This window comes from Piliocolobus tephrosceles, chromosome 15, assembly GCF_002776525.5.
Source record: "Piliocolobus tephrosceles isolate RC106 chromosome 15, ASM277652v3, whole genome shotgun sequence".
Taxonomy (NCBI): Eukaryota; Metazoa; Chordata; class Mammalia; order Primates; family Cercopithecidae; genus Piliocolobus; species Piliocolobus tephrosceles.
In genome coordinates, this window is record NC_045448.1 from 15,249,008 (window position 1) to 15,264,550 (window position 15,543).

Below are 15,543 nucleotides of genomic sequence, written 5' to 3' on the forward strand. Positions count from 1 at the left end.
GGCAGAGGTTGCAGTGAGCCGAGATCATACCACTGCACCCCAGCCTGCATGACAGAGCAAGACTTCGTCTCAAAAAATATATAAAAATCAAATAAATAAAAAAGGAAAGCAGAAAAAAGACAGTAAGTGTTGTGACATAGGCACAAGCAACTAGTTGGGAAACATGAAGATGTACAAATGGTGGGCACAAATACAGGGAGAAGAGCTGATGCTTGATCTAAAACATACGAGACTAATTAATTCTATATAAAGGTAGAAGCTTCCGAGAAAAGGAACCATCTGTACATGATGGCATGAAGACATGAAGAACACAATGGAGTTAAAAATCGCATACTGTATAGTGCTGGAACGTAAGACATATGGCAGGGAATTCTCACAGGATAGACAGGCTGATTGTGAAAAGTCTTTTATCGTAAATTAGAAAAAATGAACTGTATTCCAGTCAATAGCAAACAACTAACAGATTTCAGGCAGAATCATAGTAACAGTAATTATAACAACAGCTTAACATCTCCTAAGTACTCATGATGTGTCAGACACTGTGGCGAGAGTTTTATACTTCTTAATTCATCTAATTTTCCCACAACTCAATTTCATAAAATTATGCCCATTTTACAGACAATGAAACTGGGGTTCAGAGAGGTACAGTAACTTGCCCAAGGTTTCTAGAAATCTAGAAAGCAGTTAAGTCAGATGTGAATGGTTACTTGCTAGAATAGTGATTTTTTAATGATCAATTTGTCAAGGTGTATGAAGTGTGGATTACTAAAGGGCATACAGAAGAAAACTTTGTCAGCAGACTGTTGTAAGACACCAAGCAAAAACTGTGAAGAGCCTGAACTAAGGCTGTGATGGTGGAAGTACACAAGTGGAATAAAAGCGCTATTTAAAAAGGCTGAGCACAGTGGCTCACGCCTGTAATGTCAGCACTTCGGGAGGCCAAGGTGGGAGGATCACTTGAGCCCATGAGTGCACCAGGCTGGGCAACATGGCAAATCCCTGTATCTATCAAAAATACAAAAAATTAGCTGGGCATGGTGACATGCAACTGTAGCCCCAGCCACCTGGGAAACTTAGATGGGAGGATCACCTGAGCCCAGGAGGTTGAGGCTGCAGTGAGCCATGATCATGCCACTGAACTCTAGCCTAAGCAAAAGACTGAGACCCTGTCTCAAAAAAAATTAATTAATTAATTAAATTACTATACAAATAAATAAACAGGCTCCCAGGGCTTGGTAAAGTTAAGCTGAAAGTGATTCTTCTCCATCACGGCACTTAGTACAATTACAATGATTATCCGTTCTCTCTCTCTCCAAGGCTGGGCACAGTGGCTCACATGTATAATCCTGGCACTTTGGGAGGCTAAGGCAGGAGAACTGCTTGAGCCCAAGAGTTTGAGGCTAGCCTGGGCAACAAGGCAAGAACCTCGTCTCTACAAAAACATTTAAAAATAATAAAAAGTTAGCCAGGCATGCTGGTGCGTGCCTGCGGTCTCAGCTATCAGGAGGCTGAGGCAGGAAGATCGCTTCAGCCCACGAGGTCAGGCTGCAGTGAACCATGATCACACCACAGCGCTCCAGCCTGGCAACAGAGTGAGGCCCTGTTGCCAGGCCCTATCTCAAAAAATAAAAATAAATAAAAAATAAAAAATAACAGTATTTCCATGAGGGAGTGGAGGAATCTTCTGTATTACCACATTATAGTTCTGAAAACTACCAGTGCCTCCCACCTCCTTGCTCTCTATTGATGTCAAATATATATTTTATCCTAATACTGTTTTAAGATAAAATATTTATACTGCTTTATTTCTATTACACAAGAAAATCATATAAAGCCCTAAATACAGTGCCAGGCACACAGTAAGAACACCATAAATGTTTGTATATAAATGAACACAATGACCATGATTACCATCATTATACTTCCTACAACAATTACACTGTTTAACACAAGATCAGACAGATGGAACTGCAGGTCCTGTAAATAAAGCAAAGGTAATAGATGCATTTACCTAATACCACCCTCTTTCTCTGCCATAAGGCTTCTTCTGCCTTTTCTTTTTTCTTTTTTTTTTTTTTTTTTTTTTGAGATGGAGTCTCACTCTGTCGCCGCCCAGGCTGGAGTGCAGTGGCGTGATCTTGGCTCACTACAAACTCCTCCCCCCAAGTTCAAGCGATTCTCCTGCCTCAGCCCCCTGAGTAGCTGGGATTACAGGCACACACCACTATGCCTGGCTAATTTTTGTATTTTTAGTAGAGACGGGGTTTCACCATGTTGGTCAGGCTGGTCTCGAACTCCTGACCCTGTGATCCACCCACCTTGGCCTCCCAAAGTGCTGGGATTATAGGCATGAGCCACCATGCCCAGCTCCTTCTGCCTTTTCATACACTGCTCCTGCAGACTGAAATACTCCCTGTCTTCTTCTACCTTCTAGTCATTCTTTTTTTTTTTTGAGACAGAGTCTGACTCGGTTGCCCATGCTGGAATCCAATGGCTCAATCTCAGCTCACTGTCACCTCCATCTCCCAGGTTCAAGCGATTCTCTTGCCTTGGCCTCCCAGGTAGTTGAAATTACAGGCATATATCACCATGTCTGGCTAATTTTTGTATTTTTAATAGAGACGGGGTTTCACCATGTCAGCCAAGCAGGTCTCAAACTCCTGACCGCAAGTGATCCGCCCACCTCGGCCTCCCAAAGTGCTAGGATTACAGGCATGAGCCACTGCACCCAGACTACTCATTTTTTTTTTTTTTTTTAACTCAGAAACTAAAAAATCTTTATTTTCGTATTGAAATGTTTATATCACAAGAAGAGAAAACCAAACACCGCATGTTCTCACTCATAGGTGGGAACTGAACAATGAGATCACTTGGACTCGGGAAGGGGAACATCACACACTGGGAGCAGACTACCCATTCTTAAAGCTGCTTTCCAAAAGTCATTTTTCTTTCTTAGCCATCTCATCTAACACCCCTGGTTAAGAAATCTCATGGGATTTAATTTTTCCTTAATTAGATTTGTCAAAGTTTGTAATTATATATTTGAGCATCTATATGCTTCATGAGATAAAGGACCAGGTCTTTTTGCTCACAGTCATACCTCAAGCACCCAGCAAAATAGCACATACACATAAATTACAGTCAGTAAATTTTTGCTGAATATATTTTAAAAATGACCAAATCCTAGACTTTTTACTAGTCTGTTTCTAACTCTTGACTTACACCTATTTATTTCTGCATTTAATTCAAAATAAAAGGCTACAGACAGTTAAAAATACTTCATCCCAAAACTGGCTTAGACATTTTTTAGAACCCAGTTTCCAAATCTCACCAAAATGAACCATTTTAAAGCAAAATATTTAAGACAGTTAAAAAAAAAAACAGTTATGTTTTTAAAGTATTTTAATAGTCATGATAATCCTTAATAAATGTTTAATATCTATCCTAACTTTTAAGAATCATTGTAAACCATTGCACATTTGAAATTTTCATTCTTTAAATATTTTAGAAACTTTTACCTTGACATTTCCCGATAATGGATGTAAAATCATCTTTTGCAGACCTGTAAAACATGCAAAATCAAGGCAAAAGTTTTATCATAATATTGCATAGAACCATAAAATACCAGATACTGTGGACTAGATAGTCTCTATATACAACGCTCAATCATTTCTCCTCTCAGACATGGTTTTGTGCCTCAATTATGACCCTTTTGCCAGTGACAATATTTTCTTCCAACCTTCTTATTGCATCAAATACAGAGCTACTTTGTATGGAGATATATACATGGAATATAGTGACACAGCCTAAGTGAATTTACCATGGTCTTTTCATACAATAGAGATGTCTGGTCCCCATCCCTAAAGGTTCTGAATCAAGAAATCTGGGATGGGGCCCAAGCAAAAATTTTTTTTTGCTGGATACATCAATCCTAATTAAGAACTACTGGTCTGTATCATATTACAAAGTTTGATCACTTAGGGAAAAAAAGTCGTATTTTAAGAAATCAAAGAGCCTTAATAGGTCACCATATTTAAATCAATAACCTGTTTTAAATCTGTGATCCTGAAATATATACCAAGTAGTATAATTATTATAAAATGTTTAAAAATGAAAACTGGTAAACCTTCTATTATCCAAAACCTTCATGTCTGTAGCGTTTGACATAACAATTCTATTTCTACAAAGTTATCCCCAGGAAATAATTACAGATACATATGAATATCAAAAAAACTGGTATGGTCTTATTTATAAAGGAGGAAAATAATATCCAGTATAACGAGATTAAACTTCGCTCTGTGCACTCAAGGAAATATTATGGAATTACTACAGTTGATCCTTGAACAACACAGGTTTCAACTGTGCAGGTCCATGTCTATGTGGATTTTCTTCTACCTCTACCACTCTGAGACAGCAAGACCACCTTCCCTTCTTCTTCCTTCTCCTCAGCCCACTCCATGTGAAGATGACAATAATGAAGACCTTTATAATGGTCCACTTCCAATTAATGAATAGGAAATATATTCCTCTTTCATATGATTTTCCTAATAACATTTCCCAAAAAATGAACTCATTTTTCTTAGTTGCTATGGTTGATATTTCTTTCATAACTGATACATTGTTTAAAAATAAAACAACTGAAAAGTCCAGTTTAGAGATGTCTTTAGGTGTGTATACAATACCACTGAATGTCTCAAGAGGACAGACAGCATAATTGGTCTCAAGTAATACGTAACCTTGGTCTTTTGAACACCCATATTCAATCTACAGTTTTGTACCAGCAAAGCAAAACCATCCCTTTTTTTTTTTTTTTTTTTTTTGAGATGGAGTCTCACTCTGTCTCCAGGCTGGAGTGCAGTGGCACAATCTCTGCTCACTGCAACCAGTTCTTGGCTCACTGCCTCCCAGGTTCAAGCAATTCTCCTGCCTCAGCCTCCCAAATAGCTGGGACTACAGGCGCACGCCACCATGCCCAGCGAATTTTTGTATTTTTAGGAGAGACAGGGTTTCACCATGTTGGCCAGGATGATCTCAATCTCTTGACCTTGTGATCCGCCCGCCGCAGCCTCCCAAAGTGCTGGACCATCCCTACTCTTTTACACCTTCCTGAGTGTCTGTTTAGCTGACGTAGCAGTAAATAGTCAAACAGAGTGATTTCCACAGTTCTGGAGGATAGGCCTCATTTACCGAGAAAGTAAAATTTCTTAAGAGGCAACAGAATGATCTGGGGAAGGAGAAAGATAAGCATATAACTCTGAGAAAGCATCCTTAATTTTCCAACTGGCATAAGTTGGTGTTTGACACTCACAAAATTAAGTGAGTTAAAAATAAAATCCTTTTAAATATACCCCCTATAAAAATCTTAGTTTCCATTTACAGAGTAACAAATGTTTCTCAAAGGAAATCTTGAATATGAATAATATTAACAATTACCTGATTTCCACACACTGATCTTGAACAGCAGCCAAAAGCTTTCCATTGCTTTTATGGAGAAGAAAGAGGGGGAAGAAAATCTATTATGAATATCTGTAGCAGTTTTCAACACAGATGGAATTATTTAATAAGTTAAAAATCATTTCTAAATTTGTTCGCATGCTTTAATTATCCATCTTTTGACCTTACAATTAAATGAGGATATAGGTACAAAAGCATACGAAATGATTTAATACAGCATGAATTAACATGTTTAAACAATACTAAATATTTGCAACCAAGAGATTTACATACAATAAAAAGACTGAAACTCATGAGGATTCCAAAATTAACATCCATAATGAAATGTAAAAGCAAATCCAGATAGAAACACATATGAATTTTACACTTCCTTACCTTGCTAGTACCAAATGCCAGTTTATCTGTTTATTAACCAAGCGAACCAGTCCATCAGGGAGCAAAAAAGGTGCAGGGCTGAAATTACAACACATTAGTTAGCTTAAATCTAATCATGAAAACCACATATAAGCAGACAAATAGCACATATACTTACAGAGAGAGAGAGATTGTTTTTCCATTAGAATATAAAATTTGAATATTAGCAAATCCAAAACCAAAAGTTACTATTTGGTAGCTGAAATTTGACCATATATATTTCTCTGTTTCCAAAAAACACAGTGGTGTGTTCAAAGGTATAAATGTTATGTACTTCCCAGGAAACAGACATCTAGCATACCAATGACAGAGCAGAGTACACTTACACCAACCCTTTCTGCTCTAACTACCTAGGAACTCTGGCTCAACTGTAACAAAAACAAATTTTAGCATCGAGTTAAACTCACAAGAAAGAAAGATAAATTTCCAAGTACTAGAAATAAAAAAGTCACTGAAAGCTAGAATTGGGCACAGGGTAAATGGAGAGACAAGGACTCAAAACAGGACTTAGCACGCAGGATAGGAAATGAGCTACTGAACCAAAGAGAGGACAGGAGTTGGAAGTGAGAATCCTGCAAAAGCAATGACTGCACCAGGTCACTGAAGGAACCAGAAACACCTCACCATAGGCCCAGGGAGACTAAAGACTCTCTTCTCTCCCTGGAACTATGGTTCTGTGGAGGACAGGAATAAAATCTCCTATGAAAAAGTGAAAGTCCAAGTCTGTACTATATGCAAGATCAGATTACACTTTCACTTTACTCACGTGATGGAAGAATCTGCAAGCGTAAGTTCAAAATAAAACCATTCACAAAAGACACGAAACTACCCACCATAAGTGAGTAAGTAGACACAGCAAATTAAGAGGACTAATACCTGAAGAAATCAAGAAAACAGATGGAAAAGAAGAATAAAGAACATAATTCCATGAAAGAAAAATAGAAAAAAAAGAATACATTATGGAAATCAGAAAAGACAAAATAGGATTTCAAAATGTTAGTGGCCAGGCGTGATGGTATGTGCCTATAGTCTCAGCTACATGGGAGGCTGAGGCAGGAGGATTGCTTGAGCCCAGGAGTTTAAAGCTACAGTGTACCATGATCTTGCCTGTGAAGAGCCACTGTACTACAGCCTGACCAACACAATAAGACCCTCTCTTCCAAAAAAAAGAAAAAATATATATATATATACATATATACATGTAGTATATTTATGCTCATTTTTTAAAACACAAAATAATATCAAAAGGCAGTTACAAAAATATAATGAAGATATGAAACATGTCTATCTATATGAGGATAATTTCCTCTGGAAGGGAAGGGAAATGAAAAAGGGAAGGGACTTGAGATATAACATTCTGCATAAAAAGAAAAAGAGCTAGCTGATACAGGTTTATTATATTGTCAATAATTCTCAGTATGTTTATATTTCATAATTAAAAGAAAAGAACTTTTTTAAAAAAATAAGAAAAAGCCACTTGAAACAAATATTGACCCCAAAACCTTTGGGTTTAATTACCATAAACTCAAGAGCACAAATGGAACAAAATCTTTTTGAAAGTAGCACATCATGAGACAGATTAATCACTTCATGGTGCATTTGTAACCTGTACAATGATCAACACAGCCGATTCAAGGACAAAGCTTCTCAGGAGGAAGGGAGACAAAAAGATACCTACTTATGATGCCTGATCGTAAGGTTCTTACACAGAGGATAGGGCTTGTAGCAGAGTTAACTTTTTGAGTCTTCCTTCTCAATCAATAACAAAAAGAATTATCAAGCAGTAACCTGAACAAGACAAGCTTAACACCTTATCCAAGGGTGTTTGGGACTAACAAGTTGCCGCCTGGAGAGGTCAGAAAACACAGCCCACCTCCCATACTCCTATCCTCTCCTTCCACTCTCTCTTCCTACTCATTGCTGTAGCCTATCATAGCCCACACTCACAAAAAAGTGATACAATTAAGTACAGAAATTGTAAGTATGCATACATATATATATATATATATATATACACATAGTTATGCACATACACACATACATAGAGTGAAAGCAGAAAGACATTGAAGCAAGTCCTAGAGAAGTGCCAAAGGCCTCTCCTACGGAACTATATTATCTCTGGAACTTTATGACAAGATATTCCCAGGGAAAAAGCAATCTATCTAAATAATTCTATAAAACAATTCCTATACATGTATCTAAAAGCAGAATTATAACTTTTTTGTCATAATAATTATTTCTTTGTTCTTTCTAAAGCTGGAAATTAGCATCATGCCTGAAAATATACTTAGCACTCAAGGAATTAAAAAGTACACAAGAACTGAAACCTAAAGAACCTTCTCTGATACACAGCAGTTGAATATTAACCACAAGTGAGATGATGTGACAAGAACAAATGTTTTTTAAAAGGTATGCAAGCTACAGATGCTTCATATGGACATTCAAGACAAGCCTGAGAACAGTCATCAGAGGAAGCAGAAATTGTCATGAGACATTCTTAATAGCAACTAAGGGAACAAAAACTACCCTAAGTCTACTGAGATATCTTGTCAGATTATACTTAAATGTTTGAAATGTCTCATGCTGAGTTTGCCTGAATGTCAGCAACTTTCTCATGATCTAGAATTCATTTATGAACACAAATCATATATAGAATAATATTGCTTATATTTGATGTTCACACTGTTTATCTGAAGAACCAAAACTCACCTGTACCAGATGTATTGGCGTAAAAATAATAAACGATCTGTAATTAAAAGAAATGGCAAAGCCAATTATAAATCAGTTGTTCTTCAAGAATCATTTCAAATTAGATTTATAGATGAGAAATCTAAAATATACTACAGAGTGAGTCATTAAAAAAAATAACACAACTCTTAAAATGAGAGACTAAATATAACCTAATATACATCATAACATTTACAGGGTCATATATTTATTAAATTCCAAGTTTCTGTGTTACTCAAAAGTTTCAGGTATTTCCTAACTGTTCAAGAAATAAAAGTGGTTTGAAATGTTGAATTTAATCTAAGAAGCTTTCATGAAACCATGGACTAGAAGTTATAATAATCACCCCTTAAAAAACAAAATATTCGTATAAAAATTAAAACAAGATACTATTTTACACTTCATGGCAAAGATTTTAAAAATAATAATACCTAAAATGGGAAAGCCCATGGAAAACAAAACCTCTAACACGCTATGAAAAAACAATGCTTTCTATCATCCTATTTTAAATGTATATGTATGTGTGTACCTGTGTATGCAATTAGGTATACATCAATGGAAAAAGATCTAAAGAATAACAGATTCTCTCTAGGTGGTAAGACGAGGACAAATTTTTTTCTAATTTGTAGTTATCTATAGTGTCTGTATTTTCTACAACGAATTATTATTATTTGTACGCATTTTCTAAATTCTCAAAATTTAAAGCATTTGTCATTATGAAAACTGAATATGCTAGTGTTTCTTGTATCAGAAGATAAAATTAACTATAATTAACTATAATTTTATCAGAAGATAAAAGTATAATCAGAAGATTATAGTTAATTTCAAGTACTTCTGTGAAAATGAATTTTCTCTTTATAATGAACTTAAATTCACTGGTATAAAAGGATGGACTTTGGAGCCAGAAAGACGTGCAGTCAAATTCCAAATGAATGACCTTGGGCAAGTTTTCTTATCTAAAAATGTAAAGGAGTAAAGGCACCTACCCTTTCTGGTCTGATAAAAGGACTCTATCAATTAGTACGGTAAACCTGTCACGGCACCAGCTCAGTAAACCTAGTGCTCAATCCTTTCTCAGACTCTTGTTAGTTCATACGTAAAATTTGTCAGGAGTTAAATGAATACACTAGCTTACCAAATGTGTAATTTGAGTATCTCTGACCAGATGTATCTGAAACGTCACATAAACCCCTTAACATAGTCTCTCAGTGTATTTTCACCTTCAACATCCACAGACTTTCTGAGACTCATACTGGCTTTGACCTTCATTCCTTCTAGAACAGCGGTCCCCAATCTTTTTGGCACCAGGGACTGGTTTTGTGCAAGACAATTTTTCCATGCACCCTAGATCCCTCACATGTGCAGTTCACAATAAGGGTCGCACTTCCGTGATAATCTAATGCTGCCGCTTATCTGACAGGAAGTGGAGCTCAGGTCCTCACTCACCCATCGCTCACCTCCTGCTGTGCAGCCTGGTTCCTAACAGACTACAGACTGGTACCAGTCCATGGCCCAGGAACTGGGGACACCTGTTCTAGAATACACCCATAATGGTTAAACCAAGGCTATATACTTTAAGCTGCATTAAAAATGTGCATGTGTAAATATACAAATGTATACATATACATACATATGTGTGTATATATAAATATATATAATTAAACTCAGATAACACGTCACTTTTATTAGTCTCCACACCAGAAGTCTAAAGAACACATTTTAACTGTTAACCATATCATTACTGTAGAGAAATAAGCTATATTTACCTCGAATTGCTTTCGTGATGATAAAGGATGCACCATGTTTTCGGTTGCCTCTAGGCTGGAATTTAAAACAAAGCTTTTACATTTGAATCCTCTAGTATTAGACTAGTATTACTTATACAATGTAAACTTATTTTTATTTACTAATATTCAGAGTTTTGGGCACAGGGAAGCAGTGTCTTAAAACTACTTAAAGACTGAATGTGCAGGTGCAGTGGCTCACGCTTGTAATCCCAGCACTTTGGGACGCCAAGGTGGGCCAACTGCTTGTGCCCAGGAACTCCAGACCAGCCTGAGCAACATGGCAAAACCTCGTTTCTACAAAAAATACAAAAATTAGCCAGGCATGGCGGTGCGTGCCTATAGTCCCAGCTACTTGGGAAGCTGAGGTGACCCGGGAGGTTGAAGCTACAGTGAGCCCTGATCATGCCACTGCACTCCAGCCTGGGTGATAGAGTGAGATCCTGTCTCAAAAAAAAAAAAGGTAGACTCAGGATGGGGGACAATAGGAGTAAAGGGAGCATAGCAGAGCTACAGGCACATGTCAGGACTAACCTTGCAGGTAAGAACAAAGATTGAAGCTGGAAATTGTTTCCAAATCAAATACCAATCCAAAGACAAGAGAAGTCAAGGCCAAAGACCATACTGGTTGCCAGTTCAGCACACTCTATTGAAGCTGTAAGTTTTGCTCACAGGAAAGGTGGTCATATCTCCAAGGCAAATTCATTGACTTATCTGTTGTATATCCATCCAGACAATGCTACTAACAAAACATACACCTATACGTAACTGCTATATTAAATAATTCCATTCCATAAGTGTAGACTGAACACACTGTGGGTAGGTTCATGACGCTAAGCACTGCATAAGGTGCACTAAAGTGCTGTCAAGAAAAGCACAATGGACACACAGTAAGTGTAGACAGATTAAAAAAAAAAAAAACAGAAAAGTTATTTCACTCAACAAACAAGAATTGATGGTGAGATTCATGCAAGACACAATTTGGCCCTGGGGAGAGACATAAAGATGAATCAGATGTAGCTGCCCTCCAAGGGCTTATAGTTCAACAGCTGAAATCAATAGAATGCAGAAATCAATAGAACTCCCCCAGCCCCAACACACAAACACAAAACAAAGTGCTAAAGGTTTCAAAGTAAGTAATTCTGTGGTTACTTTTTTGGAATCAATTTATGCTAAGCATTCTGAAACATTACTGCAATTAACCAATGAGTGTTAAGGAGTGGAAACTTATCTAACTAGCTGCCGCAGCAACAGCTTCCTAGCTGCATAACCCAAAAAATATTCACATTAAGACAAACTAGGCACTTGAAATTAAACAGCAAAACATGCAGATCTCTACCCGTTCTACAAAATACATTATTCAAAATAAGCACAAACTGCAGTGGGAAGGAGGCTACAGGGGAAAAAAACACAAACTTTAGGCTGAAAAATGAGTCGTTTCTTCAGCAAAGAAACACTCATAAAAAAATGTAAGATAACTCATATGGGCTGGACTACATAATCTTTAATAAAGATTCTTTTCGATCTGGCTGCTTCCTCTGGGTCCAAAACAGTAACTAGCATGTGTTAAGCACTCAATAAATATCTATTAAATAAACATGGATCTGTGGTTCCTACTCTTCACCACAGACCCGGGAGGCCCTCACTACCAAATAACTGATAATTCCAAGATCCAGTCTATAAATTATCAACCTATTCGATAACCCTTCTCTAGCGGAGATCCCAATCTCAGTCAGCAGTTCTTTACCCTTCACTTCCGTGGCATTTTGCTCACATCGCTAACTATAGCGCATAAAACACTAGATTATGAATAACGTTTACAGGATTGTCTCCCCTCTAGAGGAGAAGCTCCACGAAAGCATATATATCTCTGTATCCTCAGCACCTAGCACAGCATCTGGGACACTGAGACGGACGAACGGACACGCACACCCTTATTAAATGCTCTTTTATTGTTACACACAAGAACTGGCGCGATCCAGCCCCAGGTAGCTGTAAAGGCTCAGATTCCGCACTCTGCAGCAGCCTGCCAGATGCTGAAAACTGTAAGGTCCTGGAAAATTCTCACACTGTTAAGCGTCCGCTCGTACTAGCCCTAGCCAGACTGCGAGAAGGGACCACCGAGAGTCCAGCTAGGAGAAAGGACCCTTGAGTCCAGCGCTGTGCCTTCCCCTCCGAATACTGAAAGTGAAACTAACAATCCCCACCCCTCCGAAAACAGAGAGAAACTAACAACCAGAGTGGGATCCTACGCTCCGCAGAGCACGAAGTTCCAGCCCCCAACAACCGAATTCTGAGCCCAGGAGGAATCTCAGGGACCACGACCCCACCCCGCCTTAGGAGCCCCAGACCCCCGGCAGCCAAGGGTGCCGTTGCCAGGGCGACCACACAAGCCATCAGGCCCTAGTCCCCCGCCCACCCGGCTCCGCTCCCCTACGTGGCTCCTGCTACGTGGCTCTGCCCAAGAAGCGCCTGCACCAAGTTGGCTGCTGCTGTAGACGGGCCTGGTTCACCTGTACTTCAGTCTCCGGTGGCCACTCGGTGTTGACCAACAAGTCATAGAGAATCGTCTCCTCCTCACCCTCTGCAGCGCCTGGACTCAAAGCCGGCCCTGACTCGGGGGCCGCCATGTTCGCCCGGGACTCAAGCAGTGGAGGAGTGCCTCTACGGAATCCCTCAGAGGACAAGCTTCCCTAGCCGCGGCCGCTTTTGATTCACGGGGAAGGGAGTGGAGTGAACTGACCCTGACCGCGGCAAGGAAATGCTAGGTTAACCCTTTTATGAATAGGAAGGACAAAGACTGTCTTGGGAACGCCTTGTGTCCCGGTCCTGGTGCGTTCCTTGTTAATTAATCTACATGAGATCAGCCAAGTCACTGAGCCTCTCTTATCAAGTCAGTTTCTATAAAACAGAAACGGTAAAGGTACCCCACTGAAATGCTAATGTTCATTTGTGTATTCTTTGCCTAGCACGTAGAGAGAGTTCAAACAGTGGTTTTAAAATAAACAACCAAAGTTATCCAATGCAGTGGATCAAGCCAACGAAAGGTAGCAGAGGAAGGATGCTACAGGCGCTCAGAAAAGGCAAGGAAGGCCAGAGTCTGCAGGGATTTCCTGGAGGACATGGAGCTTGTCCCTAGGTCTTTAACAAGAAGCATTTCAAGTAGAGGGAAATGGGATGAGCAGAGACAGAGGCAGAAGTACAGAGTTGAAAGAACTCTTTCAACGTGTCGTGAGTGAGCGACGACTTTCTGGGTGTAGGAGTAAAAGAATACCAAGACAGTAGTAGATAAAGAAAGACAGATTAAAGAAAGTATGAAAGTTCGTTGCCAGGGAACAGCAGGCAGAATCAGCAGAGGAGGAGCTCATTGCTAGGAAACAAAGGCTTGTTGAGAATTTTATAGACTGGAACTTGGAGTGATTGATAACACCAAGGTAGCAGGGAGTTAACTTGCTTTTTTTTCTTTTTTTTTTTTTTGTCAACCGAAGTGTTTGATAAATTGAGGCGTTTGAAGGTAAGCAGGAGATTTGTGAGTTAAGTACGTTATCTGGTTAGAAGAGCCATATGTCCTGGGCCATAAAGAAAAGTAGACCTATGGCTTATTTGTTTCTTCCTTTTGTTTATATGTTTCGGACCATGAAGAAAGGCAGATGTATAGCTTATGCTTACTTGCCTTATCTCTTTGTTTTTTCCTGCTCCCACTAGCCTGCCTTTTTTTTTTTTTTTTTTTTTTTTTTTTTTTTTTCCTAATTAGTACTCAACAAGACAGGTGAATAGAACCCAAGTTGAGAAAGGGTGTAGGGGCAATAAAGTTTAAATAATAGGTTGAGAACCTGCATGGAGGGAGCGAAAAGTTCAACCCCATTTGTTCATTCATTCATTCATTCATTCATTCCACAAATACCTCTTTGTGGACAGTTATAAGCAGAGCCTATTGTAACATGAATATATACTGTACAAAGTATTACACTGTTTCACATCAAAAGAAACAAATATTGAATATCCCTTGAGATAATTATACTTCATAATATCCATCAAGATGCATTAGGCCGTGATGCAATTAAAAGCCTCTGCTGGGAAGCCTCTAACCAGCTCCCATTTCTCTCAAAGTTTAATGACCTCAAAGCCCTACATCATCTGCCTGCTCCCCTAAATCTCACACCTCATTTCCTGCTCCCCCTACTACCTTCAACCACACTGGCTCTATTTCTGAACACACCAGACACATATCAACTTCAGGAGTTCTGCAAAGCCTGTCCTCTCCACTTGGAAGGCTTTCTACCAGATGTTTACCCGGTTCCTGCCTTATCTCCTTCAAGTTTTTGCAAAAATGTCATCTTCTCTCTGAAGCCTACCTTGACTGCTCATTTTTAAATTTTGCAATGACCTTTCTCCAACTCCAGCTTTCCAGAGCTGTTCTATTATTTTTTCCATTACACTTCTCATCATTTAAACTGCTATACAATATATTTGCTTATTATCTGTCTCCATTCACTAAAAGGTAAGCCATGCCAGGTGCTCTATGTATATACATACAAATACTATGTCCATCCCTGCTATATCCCCAGAATTTATAACAGTGCCTGGCATAGAGCAGAGGACAAAATATATATTATTTGTCGAATAAATGACAGACTTCCCAGAAAACCTCTTTTACACATTGTCTCCCCATAGTATTTCTCTGCACAGCAGCTGTGCCTTTCAATCAAACCCCTCATTGTGAACACCAGACATGTCTTCTCCCTACCCCTCAAGGCTGACAAATTATACACCTCCAGGGAGCCCTGCCCATATTGCATGCAGTAGAACAGGAAGAGGTAGGAACACTATGCACATGATGCGAGGGCTGGTTGCTGGAGTCCTCCAGTACCTCAGTACGACCCCTACCTATTTCTCCACACCAAGTTTCCTTGGCTCTTTACTCCTCTTCCCTGTCTCTTCCTTTCTCAGGTAGATATTGGGGTTGCTTTGTGTTTCATCACTCTCTTCACCACTTTCACTCAATCTGTACAATCATGGCCAGGAGGTAGCTGGTCAAACTGGTGCTTCCTTCTTAGCTGGTGTGCAAAGGGGACCAGTGCAAATACATTATAAAGAATTTATGTCTTTTACCATCATCACACTATTTTTGTTTTTTTGGTTTTGTTTTTGAAACAGGATCTCT

General features: G+C 38.9%; 1 protein-coding gene across 1 annotated transcript in view; it reads right to left on the reverse strand.

Moving 5' to 3' along the window:
- NBAS (NBAS subunit of NRZ tethering complex) overlaps positions 1 to 13,022 on the reverse strand; it is a 394,400-nt gene extending 381,378 nt beyond the window's left edge. The window contains exons 1-6 of the mRNA XM_026454698.1: positions 12,893 to 13,022; positions 10,362 to 10,416; positions 8,578 to 8,614; positions 5,830 to 5,907; positions 5,434 to 5,481; positions 3,519 to 3,562 (exon numbers count right to left, since the gene is read on the reverse strand). Of these exons, the coding sequence (XP_026310483.1) occupies positions 3,519 to 3,562; positions 5,434 to 5,481; positions 5,830 to 5,907; positions 8,578 to 8,614; positions 10,362 to 10,416; positions 12,893 to 13,009 (379 nt within the window). The 5' untranslated portion in view covers positions 13,010 to 13,022. The remainder of the gene's footprint in view (positions 1 to 3,518; positions 3,563 to 5,433; positions 5,482 to 5,829; positions 5,908 to 8,577; positions 8,615 to 10,361; positions 10,417 to 12,892) is intronic.
- Positions 13,023 to 15,543: the final 2,521 nt, after the last annotated feature.